This window comes from Pecten maximus, chromosome 7, assembly GCF_902652985.1.
Source record: "Pecten maximus chromosome 7, xPecMax1.1, whole genome shotgun sequence".
In the NCBI taxonomy this organism is placed as follows: Eukaryota; Metazoa; Mollusca; class Bivalvia; order Pectinida; family Pectinidae; genus Pecten; species Pecten maximus.
In genome coordinates, this window is record NC_047021.1 from 41,076,128 (window position 1) to 41,092,629 (window position 16,502).

The 16,502-nt window shown below is 37.7% G+C and overlaps 2 protein-coding genes across 2 annotated transcripts in view; one reads left to right on the plus strand and one right to left on the minus strand.

Annotated features, from left to right (window-relative positions):
* LOC117330855 (prickle-like protein 2) overlaps window positions 1-9,622 on the plus strand; it is a 97,146-nt gene extending 87,524 nt beyond the window's left edge. The window contains 6 exon segments of the mRNA XM_033889384.1: window positions 1,444-1,695; window positions 3,822-4,025; window positions 4,439-4,576; window positions 4,578-5,147; window positions 5,149-5,467; window positions 5,469-9,622. Coding sequence (XP_033745275.1) covers window positions 1,444-1,695; window positions 3,822-4,025; window positions 4,439-4,576; window positions 4,578-5,147; window positions 5,149-5,467; window positions 5,469-5,959 — 1,974 coding nt within the window. The 3' untranslated portion in view covers window positions 5,960-9,622.
* A 1,552-nt stretch (window positions 9,623-11,174) lies between these two features.
* On the minus strand, window positions 11,175-16,487 carry LOC117330853 (RIB43A-like with coiled-coils protein 2). The gene is made up of 6 exons (XM_033889382.1): window positions 16,265-16,487; window positions 15,829-15,910; window positions 15,057-15,287; window positions 14,029-14,261; window positions 12,914-13,141; window positions 11,175-12,444 (listed from the first exon to the last, which is right to left on the minus strand). The coding sequence occupies exons 1-6, from the start codon at window positions 16,379-16,381 to the stop codon at window positions 12,196-12,198; spliced, it is 1,140 nt and encodes a 379-aa protein (XP_033745273.1). The 5' UTR covers window positions 16,382-16,487; the 3' UTR covers window positions 11,175-12,195.
* Between the last annotated feature and the right edge of the window lie 15 nt (window positions 16,488-16,502).

The following is a 16,502-nucleotide window of genomic DNA, read 5'->3' on the forward strand; positions in this document are numbered from 1 at the left end:
TTTCTGAAATATGAAAGAAGTTTTACAGGGTATTATGTGTTTGATGTTAGATTCTTGCAGTGATTTGTGTGCCAGTCTGCCTAGCTGCACGGTTGGGTACTGGCATGCTGGAATTAGCAGCAGATTCGTCAGCTAACAACAATAAGAAACCAGGAAAAGGATATATGTCTGTCTGTCTGTCTGTCTATCTCGCTATCGTGTCTTTATCCCTAAAAGTTTGGTTTTCAATTCGCAATATTTCTTATCAGGGTGTATTTCTATTTTTAAAGATTGGAATCTGATGTATAGTTCACTGCAGTTTTTATGACTTCATGTCAGAGTGATTCTTCTGCAGTAGAGTAATTTCCAAGATTTCCAAGATTTCTAGCCGGAGCCACTCCCCACCTGTCTTATCAGGAAGTAAAGCGCCACCTGTAGGACAAAATCATACAGTCTATAGTACTGATGTATGAAACAAATTAAAACTTTTAATAATCATAGGAGCCTTGTAAAAGTTATCATAGAGAGAAAAAAACAAAGAGGATTTTCCATAAGAATTGCTTTGTGATGTGAAATTGAACTTGAAGAATTATGAGATTGAGAGTGGGCAGGCATGAGCGAGGTGGGGGTGAGTGAGGTGGGGGTGAGCGAGGTGGGGGTAAGCGAGGTGGGCAGGCATGAGCGAGGTGGGGGTGAGCGAGGTGGGGGTGAGTGAGGTGGGCAGGCATGAGCGAGGTGGGGGTGAGCGAGGTGGGCAGGCATGAGCGAGGTGGGGGTAAGCGAGGTGGGCAGGCATGAGCGAGGTGGGGGTGAGCGAGGTGGGCAGGCATGAGCGAGGTGGGGGTGAGCGAGGTGGGCAGGCATGAGCGAGGTGGGGGTGAGTGAGGTGGGCAGGCATGAGCGAGGTGGGGGTGAGCGAGGTGGGCAGGCATGAGCGAGGTGGGGGTAAGCGAGGTGGGCAGGCATGAGCGAGGTGGGGGTGAGCGAGGTGGGCAGGCATGAGCGAGGTGGGGGTGAGCGAGGTGGGCAGGCATGAGCGAGGTGGGGGTGAGCGAGGTGGGCAGGCATGAGCGAGGTGGGTGTGAGTGAGGTGGGCAGGCATGAGCGAGGTGGGGGTTAGCGAGGTGGGCAGGCATGAGCGAGGTGGGGGTGAGTGAGGTGGGCAGGCATGAGCGAGGTGGGGGTGAGCGAGGTGTGGATCAGGGAGTTGGGGTAATCATTAAAGGTATAAGAAGAAATGATTAATATTTAGGGGATGGACACATTCCTATGACCCAGAAATGTAATATTTTACCCCAGGGACCGATCCCAAAATTTTGGGGTCGTATCCCGTTAGTTAAATAATTAATTCTAGGTCAAGGGAACGTGTCTATTGCTCCTGTGGTACAAAAGAACAAAAGAAATAAATTTTCAAGTGTATTTTTAACAGTGCTCCAAATCATACTAGTTTTTTTATGCTTCCAGGTCCATCAGTACTTTAGTGCTTTACCAGAAGATAAAGTTCCGTACCTGAACAGCGTCGGGGAAAAGTATCGAGTGCGTCAGCTGCTGCAGCAGTTACCTCCCCATGACAATGAGGTACGATACTGTAATACGCTATCTGAGGAGGAGAAGAGGGAGCTACGGATGTTCAGCACTCAAAGGAAACGAGAGGCCCTGGGGCGGGGCAGCGTGCGGCCACTACCCCTCACCATGCAGGGAAGCATATGTACAAAGGTGAACAAAAACATCAAAAGTAATAAAGACTAATATGAACTTAACTTAATTGAGACCCGATGGTCTAACAAGGTCAAATGAACTTAAAATTTTATAAATTATTCTCGAAAGAATGACCCTCAAATTCACATTCTTATAAGATATATTATCATACTTTCCTAATTTCAATGTAAGAAATAGTATGACCAATAGCACATTGAATAAGCCATTCGTTCTATGTGCTTATTTGTCATTCCTTATTCGCTGTTGTTCAGTTGTTATAACTAATTTGTTACTTGAAAATTACGACAAAACATGGTAAGACTGTCCAGCAAACATGTGAAATTACTTGAATTAAGTATTTTCAAATAAGTATTTTCAAATAAGTACTAACAAATAAGTGATAAAAATAAGTATAAACAAATAAGTATTAACAAATAATTATCAAGTAAGGAATAACTAATAAGGAAAAAGTAATAAGTGGTAACTTGGAATGTCCCTCCAGGGTTTTCATAACATTCCTGGGATGAATCAGCAGAACTATTATGTAAATTTATAGTCAGTGTGTTTCTTTTGTAACTAACTTCAGAAAAGTGCAAAACATATTAAATCTGGTCTATATTAGAAATATGATGCAGTACTGACCTAACGAGTTAGAAAACAAAGTTCAAAATGTGTCTTGGTATGGAAGATATATCATGATTACATCACTGTTGCTTAATTGTCCCGAGAGTTTTATTTGAATGAAGAGGCCCTGATAGCTCAGTTGGTTAGAGCACCAGGTACCTAACCTCAGGTGAAGATCTGAGGTGTGTGGTTCGACACTCCCTACCCATGTCAGTTTGTGTTTCTCGGTAAGCTGAGAAACAGACTAATATGCTGTGAGGGTTGTGTCCTTGGGCAAGACACTTTACCCTAGTTGCTCTGGATGGCATGCGATGGGCCTCCCATATGTTATTTAGTGAGGTAGTCACCAACTACTACAAGGAGACTCTGCCTTAAATGACCTTGACTGTTCATGGGGTGACAAACCTCAGCAAACAAACAAAACAAACATTCACTTGAATGACCAGGGTTTCCCTCACTCTTGAATAATGAAGTATTTATCCCAGTATTGTATTATCAATGTTAGGCTGTCCCCAAACTACTTAGAGCGTGGCTGTTTTCGTGTACTCAGACAGTAATACGAAGGATACATTTACAGTTGAAATAGACCATATGCACTTAACGGGACGTAATAGATACCCCCGTTATACAGAGAAAAACAGGCCTCGAATGTCGGGCTTGGAACTTGTAATGGTATTGTATGGATAGAAATCCCTGTAAGCCATATAAGTAGTGCGTGGACACACAGTAACAAACGGATGTAAATAGGAAAGTAATATCCGTAAATAAAATGATTTTTCAGTGGGCATTCCGCTGTAATGAATGTTTAAATGGTGGAAATGGAACTAGCTATGACACACCCCCTCTTGTCCTATGTATATGTTAAAATGTCCTTGACCAAACAGTCTTCACGTCCTTTTAACCTTTTTCACGGTCCACTAACTGTGACAAGCTCACAATAGATCCTAATGTCTCCATACAAGAATACATTGTATTGTAAGGGAGGTAACTCACATTGAAATTTATGCAAAATGTAACAATTTTCTACCCTTTACCTAGAGAACTTAGAACTTGTACCCCAGGGGGTCCGTGGTGGCCGAGTGGATAAGGTGTTCCGACACTTTAACACTAGCCCTCCACCTCTGGGTTGCGAGTTCGAAACCTACATGGGGCAGCTGCCAGGTACTGACTGTAGGCCGGTGGTTTTTTCTCTGGGTACTCCAGCTTTCCCCCACCTTCAAAACCTGGCACGTGCTTAAATGACCCTGGCTGTTAACAGGACATTAAACAAAATAAACCAAACCAAACCAAACCAAAACTTGTAACCAGGCAAGACAATTCTATGTATTTTTGTTTTTCTAAAGGGAGACAACTGTCTGTATCGTCGATGGAAGACGACCCTGAGTTATGCTTTACAAAAATTTGATATTTTTTCTAAACAAAACTCACTGGTAGCTTCAGCCCCTACTGTGGTCAGTGATGGACTTTTTTCATTTTCAAGGGGAGACAACTCTCTATACTGTCAAGTTTGCTTATTTCAGTGTCAAGAGGCAGTACCTGGAGGTTCAATGGCAGTGTTTGCGTCGCGGGCTGGACACAACCAATGTTGGCACCCTGCATGTTTTTTGTGTACTACATGTGAGGAACTGCTTGTTGACCTGATCTACTTCTTCAAGGACGAGGCTCTGTACTGTGGGCGACACCACGCCGAGCTTATCAAGCCACGATGTGCTGCATGTGATGAGGTAGGTATAACTGTTAGAGTTCAGATATGAGACATTAGAGATGAAGTTCAAAATAACCCAATCTAATTAAAATTAGACTTTAATTTTCACTCCTCTGTGATACTCTTATTGCAGTTACGTTTTGTCCAGGGTATATCGTCTTACTGTAAACAATTCACATTTTTCAATTCTTCTCAAAACCCCTGAACCAATTTTAATGAAATTTGGCAGAAACCTTCCATGGCCAAATTTCAACCAATATTATGAATTATGTTGAGTACTTATGTTGAGTTGTCTGTACTTCTGTAGCACTGTATCAGTCTAAACAAGGGAGACATTGATGTAGTTAGGTACCAAAAACCTTATCTAGTTGTCATATTTAAGTGTACAGCATATAACCTTATTTTAAAACAATCTTTTTATCCATTTTTCAGATAATTTTTGCAGATGAATGTACAGAGGCAGAAGGTCGGAGCTGGCACATGAAACATTTCTGCTGTTTTGAATGTGACCGGCAGCTGGGTGGTCAACGATACATCATGAAAGAAGGACGACCATACTGCTGTATATGTTTTCGAAAGGATGTTTGCGGAATATTGTGACACATGCGGGGAGCACATCGGTGTGGATCAGGGACAGATGACGCACGAGGGACAGCATTGGCATGCCACCGAGGTGTGTTTTAAGTGTCATACGTGTCAAAAGTCGTTAATTGGACAGCCGTTTTTACCTAAACATGGAGTTATTTACTGTTCCGCTTCATGCAGTCGGGCAGGGTCAATGCAAACACAGACCCCACGCCGCCCCGAGGATTATGCTGCAGATATTGACGGTATGAGGCTAGGCTCGCCCGTCAGTCACGCCCTGCAGGAGAACAGTGTAATGGGCATACAGGAAGCTCTACGTCAACAGTACTCTCTGTCGGATAACAGTCAACCTTCGTCTGATCGTGATCAAGGTTACGCCACTAGTAGTAACAGTGAAGTGTACGCACCAGGAATGTACGAACCGCCTCAGTCACAACTTTCTCATGTGAGAGATTCACAGTGTAATTACCCACTCAATCTAGACGGTCTGAGTGAAACACTGCCACCTGTGTACGAAGGTGTGCGGAGAAAGAAACGCTTGTCGCAATTCTCCATGCCCTGACCTCTCAAAGGAGCCGAGCTCTCCACTGCTCAACGAGCGACACAGCAATAGTAGTTCACGAAGCCGAAGCCGGTCCGGCTCTCAATCAAACCTCAATCTTGGTGGCTTTCATAACTATGAGGAAATTGGGCCAGCGTTGTTTCAGTCGGATTACTTGCCCAGTAAGACTGTACCTCATTTTTACGGGAATCAGCCGGAGAGGTCTCTGAGTTCGTCACACGCTGGTAACATTCAGAGTTACCCAGAATTGCGAAACATACGTGTTAATCCATCACCCTTCAAGCGAGGTGCGAAATCCACCTCCGTTACCGGACAGTGAAAAAATGAACCCTATACGACGTCCTCCCACAGGGCGTACTCCACAGCCACTGCAGGCATCACGATACCCGCGTAGTCGGAGTTTCGAGGGCCGACCCTCAGACAGACACCATCATCGTGATTATCACAGAGATCATAGGAGTCATGGTCACCATCACCATGACCGCAGAGGACATGCAAATGACTTCCAAAATTGTGTGAATGACCTTAGAGGTCATCCAAATGAGTTACCATCCACAAGTCAGGATCCGGCGAATCAAACTCGTCGTGTCGAGTTTCTAGATGACTATGAGGATGATCAATGTAGCACATGTTCAAGTTCTACGGATTCAGAGGACTTTTATTACTATTACGACAATCCGCGAAGCTACACCAACAAAATTTCGTACGTGGACGATATGGGTGTCGGTCTCGGGCAGTCTAACGCCATGAGATCGCGGACATCAGGTCGGCACCGCAGTAAAAACAAGCAGTGTGTAATCTCCTGAAGAGTGATCTTCGGTGTTATCAGGAGGTCGTTAAGATGCATGGCCATCTTTGGGATTATGGTTTATGATTCAAGGGAGATAACTGTTTTTACTCAACGCTTTGAAAATGCACAAGTTATGCGACTTGAATGTCACACATTGCTAACCAAACTGTCAAAGAATATAAAAACTGTGTTCATTACTTATATAAACTCCTTAAGTTATATGGTGATAATTCTAACATATGTGTTTTCATGATTTCGTTGTGTGTGTTCTCTTGTATTGGGATTTCAGAGTCTAATTTCAAGGTAGTTGCGGGATGCAGTAGTTAAAGGTTTATAAATGACTGAAGTCTTTCAGATGATGACCAATGGTGTTTTCATTTGCTTAAATGATATTATTGACCAATCTGATTAAAGTTGTACCATAATCTGCACTAGCGTTCTCTAAACTACTGCAGTCAGTCAAAGAAGGGAAGTGTAGTACATTTGTACATTGGATGGGATCACAGACCTATATAGGGGTTTAATCAAATTGACTATTGGCTAGTTTTCTGTACTGAATTGTTATCATATTTATAAATTTAAAAATTAACATAGATTAAACTTTAAATTGCTTTAGCTCATCAGAAAATTAAGCTTTATGTGCTGGGTTTAAATTCACATTTACTTATAAAGTGGTTTTGAAAACTCTTTCTTTGAGAAATCCCAGAAAATCTTAGATATCATATTGAAATCCAGTATTTAATTTCAGAATCATTGGTTTTTTGTATAGCTGTGCATGCAAATTTCTTTCAAAACATCCTGAGCTGCCCAATTTAAATACATTATGTACGTATATCCTATATTTAGTGTAATTGATGCCAGTATATTCAAAAACATCATTTTGTGTAAATTTTCACCCACATTTAGTGTCGTGACAACTACATCTATTACAGATATATCAACATAAATATATACTATCAGTATACAGAGTATATACAAGTGTTAATATCAATTTTTTTTTTTTTTTCAAAATGCAAAAAACTTTAGTTTTCAAATCATTTTATTAAAGTTGTTTTAGTTCACAAATAAAGAATATTTTATAGTCAAGGTCACCCATGAATTTATAAGTAGGTCAAGGTCAAATGGACCTTAGTGCTACCTTAAATAAATGTGTTTTTAATCAAGATTGGATTTTTTTTTCCTTGAGAATTTTATGACAGTTTTACTTGAAGGAGAGTCTAGTGCTAAATCAATATATATATTGACTATACTCACAAATCAAGTGTTGTGATATTTTCCATGTTTTGTCTACGAGGGTACCTCTAGTCTTGTGACCAAATGTTCATAGTTTAAAGGTGCACGTTCTGTAATTTAACCTGCATACTTTTCAATGTAAAAATGCCAACAGATTATCTTCCAGAAAACATGTTACAGTGGAATTCGCTTATTTGTTTTTCCAGGTGAAAATATGCAAATAAGAGGAGTATGCAAATAGGCGGAGTTTTGTTCCTTCCTAGACCCATGTGCATCATCATCATCATCCGTGCACATCTGTACCCATAATACATTTAATGATTTACATTTGTAGTACGAAAAATAATTGGGGGAAGTTTTTGGATTCTACTAATATGCTAAAATTCTGTATTAAAAAATTATATTAAGGGTTTTTTGTGTATTTTGAATGATCTTTTACTTAATCTATCTACTGAGACTAGGACAATGATACTTCATATTCCATGCTACATTTGCATCAGAAAATTACAGAATGTGTGCCCTTAAAAATGTTCTGTAGATATTATATATATATATATATTTGTATGTGTCTGGTCTCGTTATGAGTATATTGGCAACTCTGTGTATATTTGGAACTATTTAAATCTGTAAATACTTGTGAATAAACCTTATTGTTATATATGTACCTGGCACGGAGTACAGCAATCAATAAAAATTTTTTATCATGGCTAGACCGAGGCACCTGGTGATGATAGGTTGACGAAAATTAATGTGGGAGAACAAAAAAATCTTCACTAATATCTGGCTGTCAAAAATATGCAACAGAAAAATGGTTGGTAAAAATTGAATAAAAAAATTTGGCTGTTTGTTAATTTCACACAAAGCTAAGTCTTGCTTTCAAAATGAATATACATAATGATTTGGTGTGTTATAATATTAATATCAAATTAAAAAAATGAGTTGTCTGTAAATTTTACTTACATGCAAAATGAGTTGAGTTATTTCCCCTGACCCTCTGCCTTGACTCTGCCATGTATGTATTACGGTATCAGTATTATATATATGTCTATGTTAAGAAGGTATAACAAATTACTTATTATTATCATTCATTTATCATCAGCTACAAAAATAAATTTAATCAATTAAGCAGTTTTAGGTAAAATTTAGTGTATTTTATAATGCATTTTTATTTACCCTACGATTTTAATTTAGAACCTGTTTGATAATCATTCTCTAACACTGTTTTTAGCTCACCTGGTCTTATGTCAATTATCTGTCAAACATCTTTCGTCTGGCTGACAACCGCCGTCTCTCCGCCGTCTGAAAGATCTAGCTTCTTATCAACTTTTTCCATTTAAATCACTACTAGTCATGGACAACTTGGTAGATTTTGATCAAACTTGATCTTGGTTGAAGTGGAACCAATATTGTATAAAATGTGGGTTCAGCCCCTCATGGGTCTGAGTGGTGGGGCCCAATAGGGAAAACATATAAATCCTTCTTCTGTAGGAATGAAATTGGTCTGAAGCATCCTTTGGTAAAGGAGAACCAATTTTGTATAAACAGTGAGTCTGGCCTTTGAGGGACAGGGCTCAATGGGAGAAATGTATCAAATGCTTTAAAATCCTAATTGTGTAGAAATGTAGAATATTGATCACTGCAATATCCAGGTGAGCGATACAGGCCCTCTTGGCCTCTTGTTTTTTTTAAGTTCATAGTAGCAACTGACTTATTGTAAAAAATGTTGAAATGTAGGGACTTTGGTGTAAGTATACAGTATATCTGTATTTTCAAGAGTTTTCAAATAATCGCTATAGCAACTTTCGTGCAGAAACTTGACAACTCTGGGACGGAAATGTGACCAACTCTATAGCAATCCTCGGGTGGATCTGGTGACCTTTGTAAAAATATATTGAGAAGTAACATCTTTTTGGGATTACAAGATCCAGCCTCATTTTTGGCCTTGGGTAAAGTTTTCTTAAGTGTTAAATGGTAATGATATCTAGATGACACATCCGTACTGGTCCGACAATATCATAAAAAAATGCTTGTATTATCAGAAAAAGGGGATGTTGATCAATTTGGACATTTTTCAGATAATCCTCATCCTTTCAGGGAGGTCATTTAGACAGGTGATGACACAGGGACTTGACACAAATTCACAACCCACGAAACATGGAAGCAAGTCCCTGTGCATGATGATATAGACAGTTTTCCTATATCGACATTGTGATATTAGTTCCCATCTGTGATTCATTCATTAGTTATTACAGATACTTTGTTGGATAGCAGACGTTAGATTATTGACACGCGTGATATTTAAGTTAACATTCTTTCTTCGTATCTTTGTATGCAAATCATGCTTTGTGCCTTTGTGTATAAATCAGTATGCAGTCTTCTCTATAAATTTCAATGTATATATATATGTGAGACAGGACATCAAAATAAAAATGAATTTACCTCTAAACATGGAGATATGTTTTTATTTTATATAAACGATGTGCATGAATTTGAATTTACAGAAGCTTGAGTCAAGAATATTATGTTGTGTTCACTTTACAGAGAGTAGAAGTCATGTTGAGTAAGGTCTACACAACTCAGAGAGTAGAAAGTCATGTTGAGTAAGGTCTACACAACTCAGAGAGTAGAAAGTCATGTTGAGTAAGACCTCCACAACACAGAGAGTAGAAAGTCATGTTGAGTAAGGCCTACACAACTCAGAGAGTAGAAAGTCATGTTGAGTAAGGCCTACACAACTCAGAGAGTAGAAAGTCATGTTGAGTAAGGCCTACACAACTCCGAGTGTAGAAGTCATGTTGAGTAAGGCCTACACAACTCAGAGTAGAAAGTAATGTTGAGTAAGGCCTACAAAACTCGGAGAGTAGAAAGTCATGTTGAGTAAGGCCTACACAACTCGGAGAGTAGAAGGTCACGTTGAGTAAGGCCTACACAACTCAGAGAGTAGAAGGTCACGTTGAGTAAGGCCTACACAACTCGGAGAGTAGAAAGTCATGTTGAGTAAGGCCTACACAACTCGGAGAGTAGAAAGTCATGTTGAGTAAGGCCTACACAACTCAGAGAGTAGAAAGTAATGTTGAGTAAGGCCTACACAACTCAGAGAGTAGAAAGTCATGTTGAGCAAGGCCTACACAACTCACAAAGAGTAAAAACTCATAACATACAAATACAATTAACGTTTTTCAGTTTTCTAAGGAGTTACTTCCCTTATACGTATTATCCAAATAATATATAACATAGACAATGGTTTAGGAATTCATGCCAAGTCCCTGTGGTACTACCAGGGTTTAGATATTCTTGAATTTACAAGTCTAAACAAACAATACTGAAGCATGTTGCTGTGTATGAATTATAGATGTTATACATGCAGATCAGAAAGATAAAGTTTTTCTTAAGAGTTATTTCCCTTTTGAAGGTATCTCAATCTATCGTTGCTTCAATATAAGAACACAAACACAGGGATGGTTTACATGGTAGAGCGATGCAAGAAATGTCGCGTGTAAGCTGTAAGTGTCAAAATTGCAGCTACATTCTCCCTGAGGTGTTTAGAAAGACAATGGTAAGTTGCTAAAGGCATGGCTAAAGGTCCAACAGCCACGAATAATATGTGAACTGCTTTGAGGCAGCTATGTTGCTGTGATATTGCGGTATATAAAACTCCAAATTATTATTATTATTTATGATGACCTCATTTTTGACCCTCCATGGTCGAGATATGAGTTGTTGTTTTTTTTATAAATTGAAATACAATGTATAATAATGTCAGCAGAGCATTGATGTGCCTGGTCAGTTTACACAGGTTTTACTGACTGCATGGAAAGAAAAAAAAGGTCAGTTTACACAGGTTTTACTGACTGCATGGAGACAAAAAAAAAAAAAACTTTTTTTTTTATATTTTAAATTCTTTTAGTGTTACAATGTCACATGACAAAATACTGTAAATTGATCAAAAACATTTCTTTTCTATTACACAGATTTAGAAATAAAACAAAAATAAAATGTTGTGTTTCATTTTTAATCGGTAAGTTTCTATACATGTAATATATATCACAGACTTTAAATAAAAGTTAGATACACTATTTACAAATGAAAAATATTTTTCTAGAAGTACAATGTACTGAAGTGACAAACAAGCTCTCTTCATTCTCACATTGGAAAATAGGGAAATCAATTCATTGTTTCAAATAAAATGATTTTTTATTTAGAGCATTCTCAATGAAGTTCCCTAACACAAATACACTGATGTTTTACGCATGTTTAATTCAACATTGATATTAACATTCTCAAACTTTATGAAAAGAATTTTTTGGAAAATCATCGTCATTAGACAGTTTCTTCCTTTTGAGAGATGTTGATAGTACAAATTTACTTTCTAAAAGTAAATTTGGAGTTTGTGTGCAAACAAATTTTTCCACAACAGAATATAAAGTGTTGATTCCGAGTGGAAATGTGGTTGAAACTGAGTTAGTGCTGCACCAAAATCTCACACAAACTACTGACGTTTATTGTAGACTTGGCCGGAATAATTGTCCAATAATCAAAGCTGTTGTTCTCTGCTTCCAATACAAGCATTTATCTGACCCAGACTCCTGACAGCCCCTCCCACTGCTTCCAATACAAGCATTTATCTGACCCAGACTCCTGACAGCCCATCCCAATGCTTCCAACACAAACATTTATCTGACCCAGACTCTTGACGGCCCCACCCACATATATAAATTTAATCATAATAAGCATAGCATATTTAAAGAAGCTATACTTCTGATTGGATCATCAAAGTAGTTCTCATTTACCACCACCTTCACTCGAAATCTGAGACATCACCCACCAAATTCCATTACAAGGAAGTGTAGTCCAAATTCTTCTTCCTGTTAAAAATAACAGCTGTCCCAAGTATGATCTCAATGATAATGATCATTTTGTCGCCAATTCAATACAATTTAATATGCCTGCATGATCTTAAATTTTTTTAATGCCTCCCACCCCCTAACCCCCACCCTTCCCTATAGCACGTTGTTTTTCCTATCGAGTGGTAGTATTAAACTGTGTGAAGAAGGCTGCTGTGGGCGGGTTGGTATAAACTTCCTTGTTCAGGAATTCCTTGTGTGATGTCTGTTCGGAAGCAAGTCGTCGGTTCTCCTCTGCTTGTTCGCGGTCTAGTTCACGCCTCTTGCGCTCCATCTCCCTTTCAAGAAGCATGGCGGCGCGAGCGTTTGCCATCTGCTGTCTCTCCCACTCCTTGTTCCGTAACTCATCCTCCTGTTCCAGCCTCTGTAACAAACACAACACATCGCCGGTAAATATCAGAAACTTTTATCCTTATCCCAAAACAGACCTAATAATTATTTTGATTTCGTAGATAATTTGTATAGATCTACTGTATTTACCTGTGTAGCATTTTTGTTATTTAATGGCTTACCACCTACATGACTCTGCCTATTGTTTTGTCTCACCCACTGTAGTCAGTGGTCTGTCAGCCTAAGTATTTTATGTAAATAGTTATATAACCCCTCCCTATAGCAAACTTGGCTGGTCAGCCGAATAACTTTTTCTTATGTTTACAAATTACTACGCTTGAGAACATTAAATGTAAAACGAGGAAATATCTTGGAACATCTTATAAAACTGAGTATAATCTTTCTAGTTGGCTTCAAATAAATACTGTAAAAGTTCCAATTATTTTCAATTTACTGAATTACAAAACATTACAATGACATTAGATCTATCAACAACAACATACATTTTTCTCCGCTCTCTGGAGCTCCTGAAGGTTACGGATGTGTTCCAGTTGTTGGGGGCTCATGCCCTTCCATCTGTCGGTGATGACACGATGAGGACCAAAGGCGCTCTGGGCCACCGACGGATTCTCTGTCAGAACATCTCCGAAGATGTGGTTTGCAATCTCTGTCATGTTATCATCATGTTCCTGTTGTTTTTGTAATCTTTCTTTCTCCGAACGTTCTCTGTCCTGTTAAAGAAAACACAAATTTGAAATACTTCATGTCAGAAAATGAAAAACAAAAAAAAAGTCATAAAAAAATAAATTATTCTGAAGCATTTTATAGAGGAAATCTTCCTAGACTAAACCCATTGGTGGAGTTGGGACTACCAATAGAATGGAAAGGTAACACCATCTTCCCATGTGGAGGTAGATTAAAACGCAATGATGAAGCAGATGATGCTTACACTTTTGGAACACCTGGTTCTATTCTTCTTATATATCTATCCAAGTGTCTCCATGCAAATCTATATATTTTTGTTCATACTTCGCCCTCGTTTTACCAATATTGAGCAAGAATTACAATTTCGTTACGATGTGGATATTCGTGGTTGTTTTAGCATGTACTGTAAGCATTACACTTCTGCTTCAAGAAAATGTAAAAAAAAAAAAATGTTTGCAATAGTATTGATACTGAATTAAACATCGGTTTTAAAAAAAATCCATGAAAACATCATTTTTAGCATACAAATATGTATACACCCACCAAGCATACTATTAATCAATAGTCAATTTTGCATTCTTTTTTTTTTAATGAAATAATTCCTAAAAATCAAACTATTTAATTCTTCATTTCTGTACAACTTATTTTTAAATTTAATCTTTAAAAATAATTCAGCATTGAAACAAAAAACATTAAACACTTATTTTGTTTAAACATTCATTTCTGCAATGCAAAAATGATACAGCAAATATTTTGTATAATAAAAATTTTACTGTATGCAATTTTTGTTTTACTTTTACATGTCGCCAACTTGAATAATCACATGAACATTGCACCAAGTTATGAATATTCATCAAATATGGGAGGGGATAAGTACATATCATCAGTGAACAAAACTTTATTATAAACCTACCAGTGCCTGGTTGTAATCTTTCACGGCCATATTTATAGCTCTGCGACAGTCCTCCTCAGATTTAGCAAGGTCCATCGCCCTCTGGTCAAGTTCCCTCATCTTAAGGTCATATAGATGGTTAGCTTGATTCATGTTCCTCTTGGCTTGAGACTTTTCCTCACTCTGTTGTGTTGACCATTCTCTTAGCTGTTCTTGTTGGTAATTTCTTCTGGCCTTGTTGTTCAAATCTTCTCCTATTAAGGAAAGAAATGAATGAATAATGCTGAATTATTGTGGCGTATGAATTCAGAGTTTTTCTTAAAATTACATGAATACCCATCTACCAGATATTCCACAATCTAGGGCAGGTTGAAAATTTTAAAATCTTTGTTGGGACAGACAGTACACTAAATAACAAATCAATGAGATAGCTTATAAAAAATATTTTTTTAAAAACACGGATGGAGAAGAATTTCAATTTCATACTGGTATTTAAGTACATGTATTACTAAATCATTGGCATTTTTTTATCAGTAAATTTATACCAGCAGACACAATTGTCAAGAATAAGGACTGATTTACTTATATGTAAAAAGAAAAAATTATATAGTTGATTCTGTCCTAAAGGGGCATTCCTTCGTTTGGACATCAGAAACATGCACAATTTCTATTGATGAAATCTATGTCCTAACAATGATTATATGAGTGTTTGTGCCTACATGTAATGAAATCAACACCGAAATGTACAAGAAAAAGGTGTATCGTATACAAATACTGTATGTCTTTGCGATAATTAGTGATATTTCGGGTCGAAATAATAATTTTGAGGAATTAATACTCGAAGAACTTGGTTTATCTTAGAGTAAAACTGCTCCATTAATGTAAAGATTATAACTTTTACTACTTGAAAAAGATGGATATTTTCCAGTAAGTTTAATTTTGACAACCTAAACTTTATTCAAAAGAAGGAATGCCCCTTTAATACACAGGTAATCCGAGGCCTCTTTTTTCTGACCATCTAAAAATATAACATATCATATTCCCTTTACCTTCAAACTTTTGAATACTAGAAATTCCACATCGCGGATCATCATCGCTGACTCTGGCAGGCTTGTCCTTCTTTAGGTAATCAGGATCGTACAGATCAAATTCGCGTCTACTCGCAGGTTGTTGGTGCATAGAGCGGAAGTCATTGACAGCTTTATTTAATTCCCTCACATCTTGATTCTGTCTTTGTTCCAGCATCATAGATATTTTATCATTTCGTACAGCATCAGATGCTGAAATAAAAAGAAGAATTATATACGAGCATACTTGTTGTTTATACAGCATCAATACAATGTTCAGCTATCTACAGCACAATCATAACAAGATACATCTACTGTGAAAGAAAATTGTATTGACTGGAAGTGTATCAAGTTCATGTGATTGAGTCAGACTGAGATACTTACAACAGAAATGTAAGTTTTGGGACTAAATCAAAATGTATCTATTTCACATTAATTAAGCTAATTAATTAATGGTGGGTGCATGACAAGATGCAGTCCAGTCAGAAGTTTGTAAATCAACCATCATGAAATTTTGGGCTATAATCCTCTTTTGCCCTGTGTTTTTTTAATTATGCTGAAGATGTATCTGCAAGCAACAGAAAGAATATGATTTATGACTAGGGATACAAATATAGGGTAGCAATTGAAGTGGGGTTGACATGCAACAGAGTGGCCGTTGACTAGGTCAAACAACTTTTACCAATAGCCTGCCACTGCTTTACAGGAGAGGGTTCGATTGCATCCTGAAAAAAAAAACTCTTGTTACACTTACCGAAGGCTTTTTCTCGGTTTCTTTCATATTCCTCCTGTTGTTTCTTATCTAAATTTTGTTGTTCTATAGCTTGGACATCAACCTGGTAAACAACATATTTATTTCAATTAAACAATTACATTGGGGGAGATTTACATGTACCTAAAACAAATCTCTATTTATTTCAATCATAACACTTTCAAAAATGCCAAGTATAACAGGGAAACTATTTGTGTATATCTATTCAACCACTGTCATGACTGTAAACAAACAAACAAATAATTGAAAATGACAAATATCTATTTTGATGTCAGTCATCCGATTTACTGGAATATAACATTTATTACGTTTTCATCTATTCTCATCTTCATCAACCAATTTACAACAAGTACATAATCTGGCGTGGTACCGTTTGCTTTTGTAATAATCTGAAAGCGACAATATTTGACAAGCTTACCCCGATCGTTCTAGTTTTTGAGTTGAATATTCGCGATTTTCTTTGTTCTTCCATTAATTTCCGGCGCTCTATGGCAGCCGCCTCCTTGTAATCGATAGGCAAATCTAGCTTATACATCTTGATCTTTTTTTGTCGCCCTTCTTTGATTATTTCAGAGCCTTTCGCTCAGGGCTTGATGTAGTAGCTCGTTGTCAAGTTTACACGGTTGTCAACCGGATTTCAACTGCGGGATTAAGAA

Bases quoted from the DNA above. Each gene is read 5' to 3' on its own strand.
- LOC117330853 (XM_033889382.1), bottom strand. From the start codon at position 16,381: ATGTATAAGCTAGATTTGCCTATCGATTACAAGGAGGCGGCTGCCATA. The intron at 15,911-16,264 runs GTAAGCTTGTCA...GTTGTTTACCAG, and splicing joins CAAAAACTAGAACGATCGGG to GTTGATGTCCAAGCTATAGA. The intron at 13,142-14,028 runs GTAGGTTTATAA...TTTCTTTAACAG, and splicing joins AAGATTACAACCAGGCACTG to GACAGAGAACGTTCGGAGAA.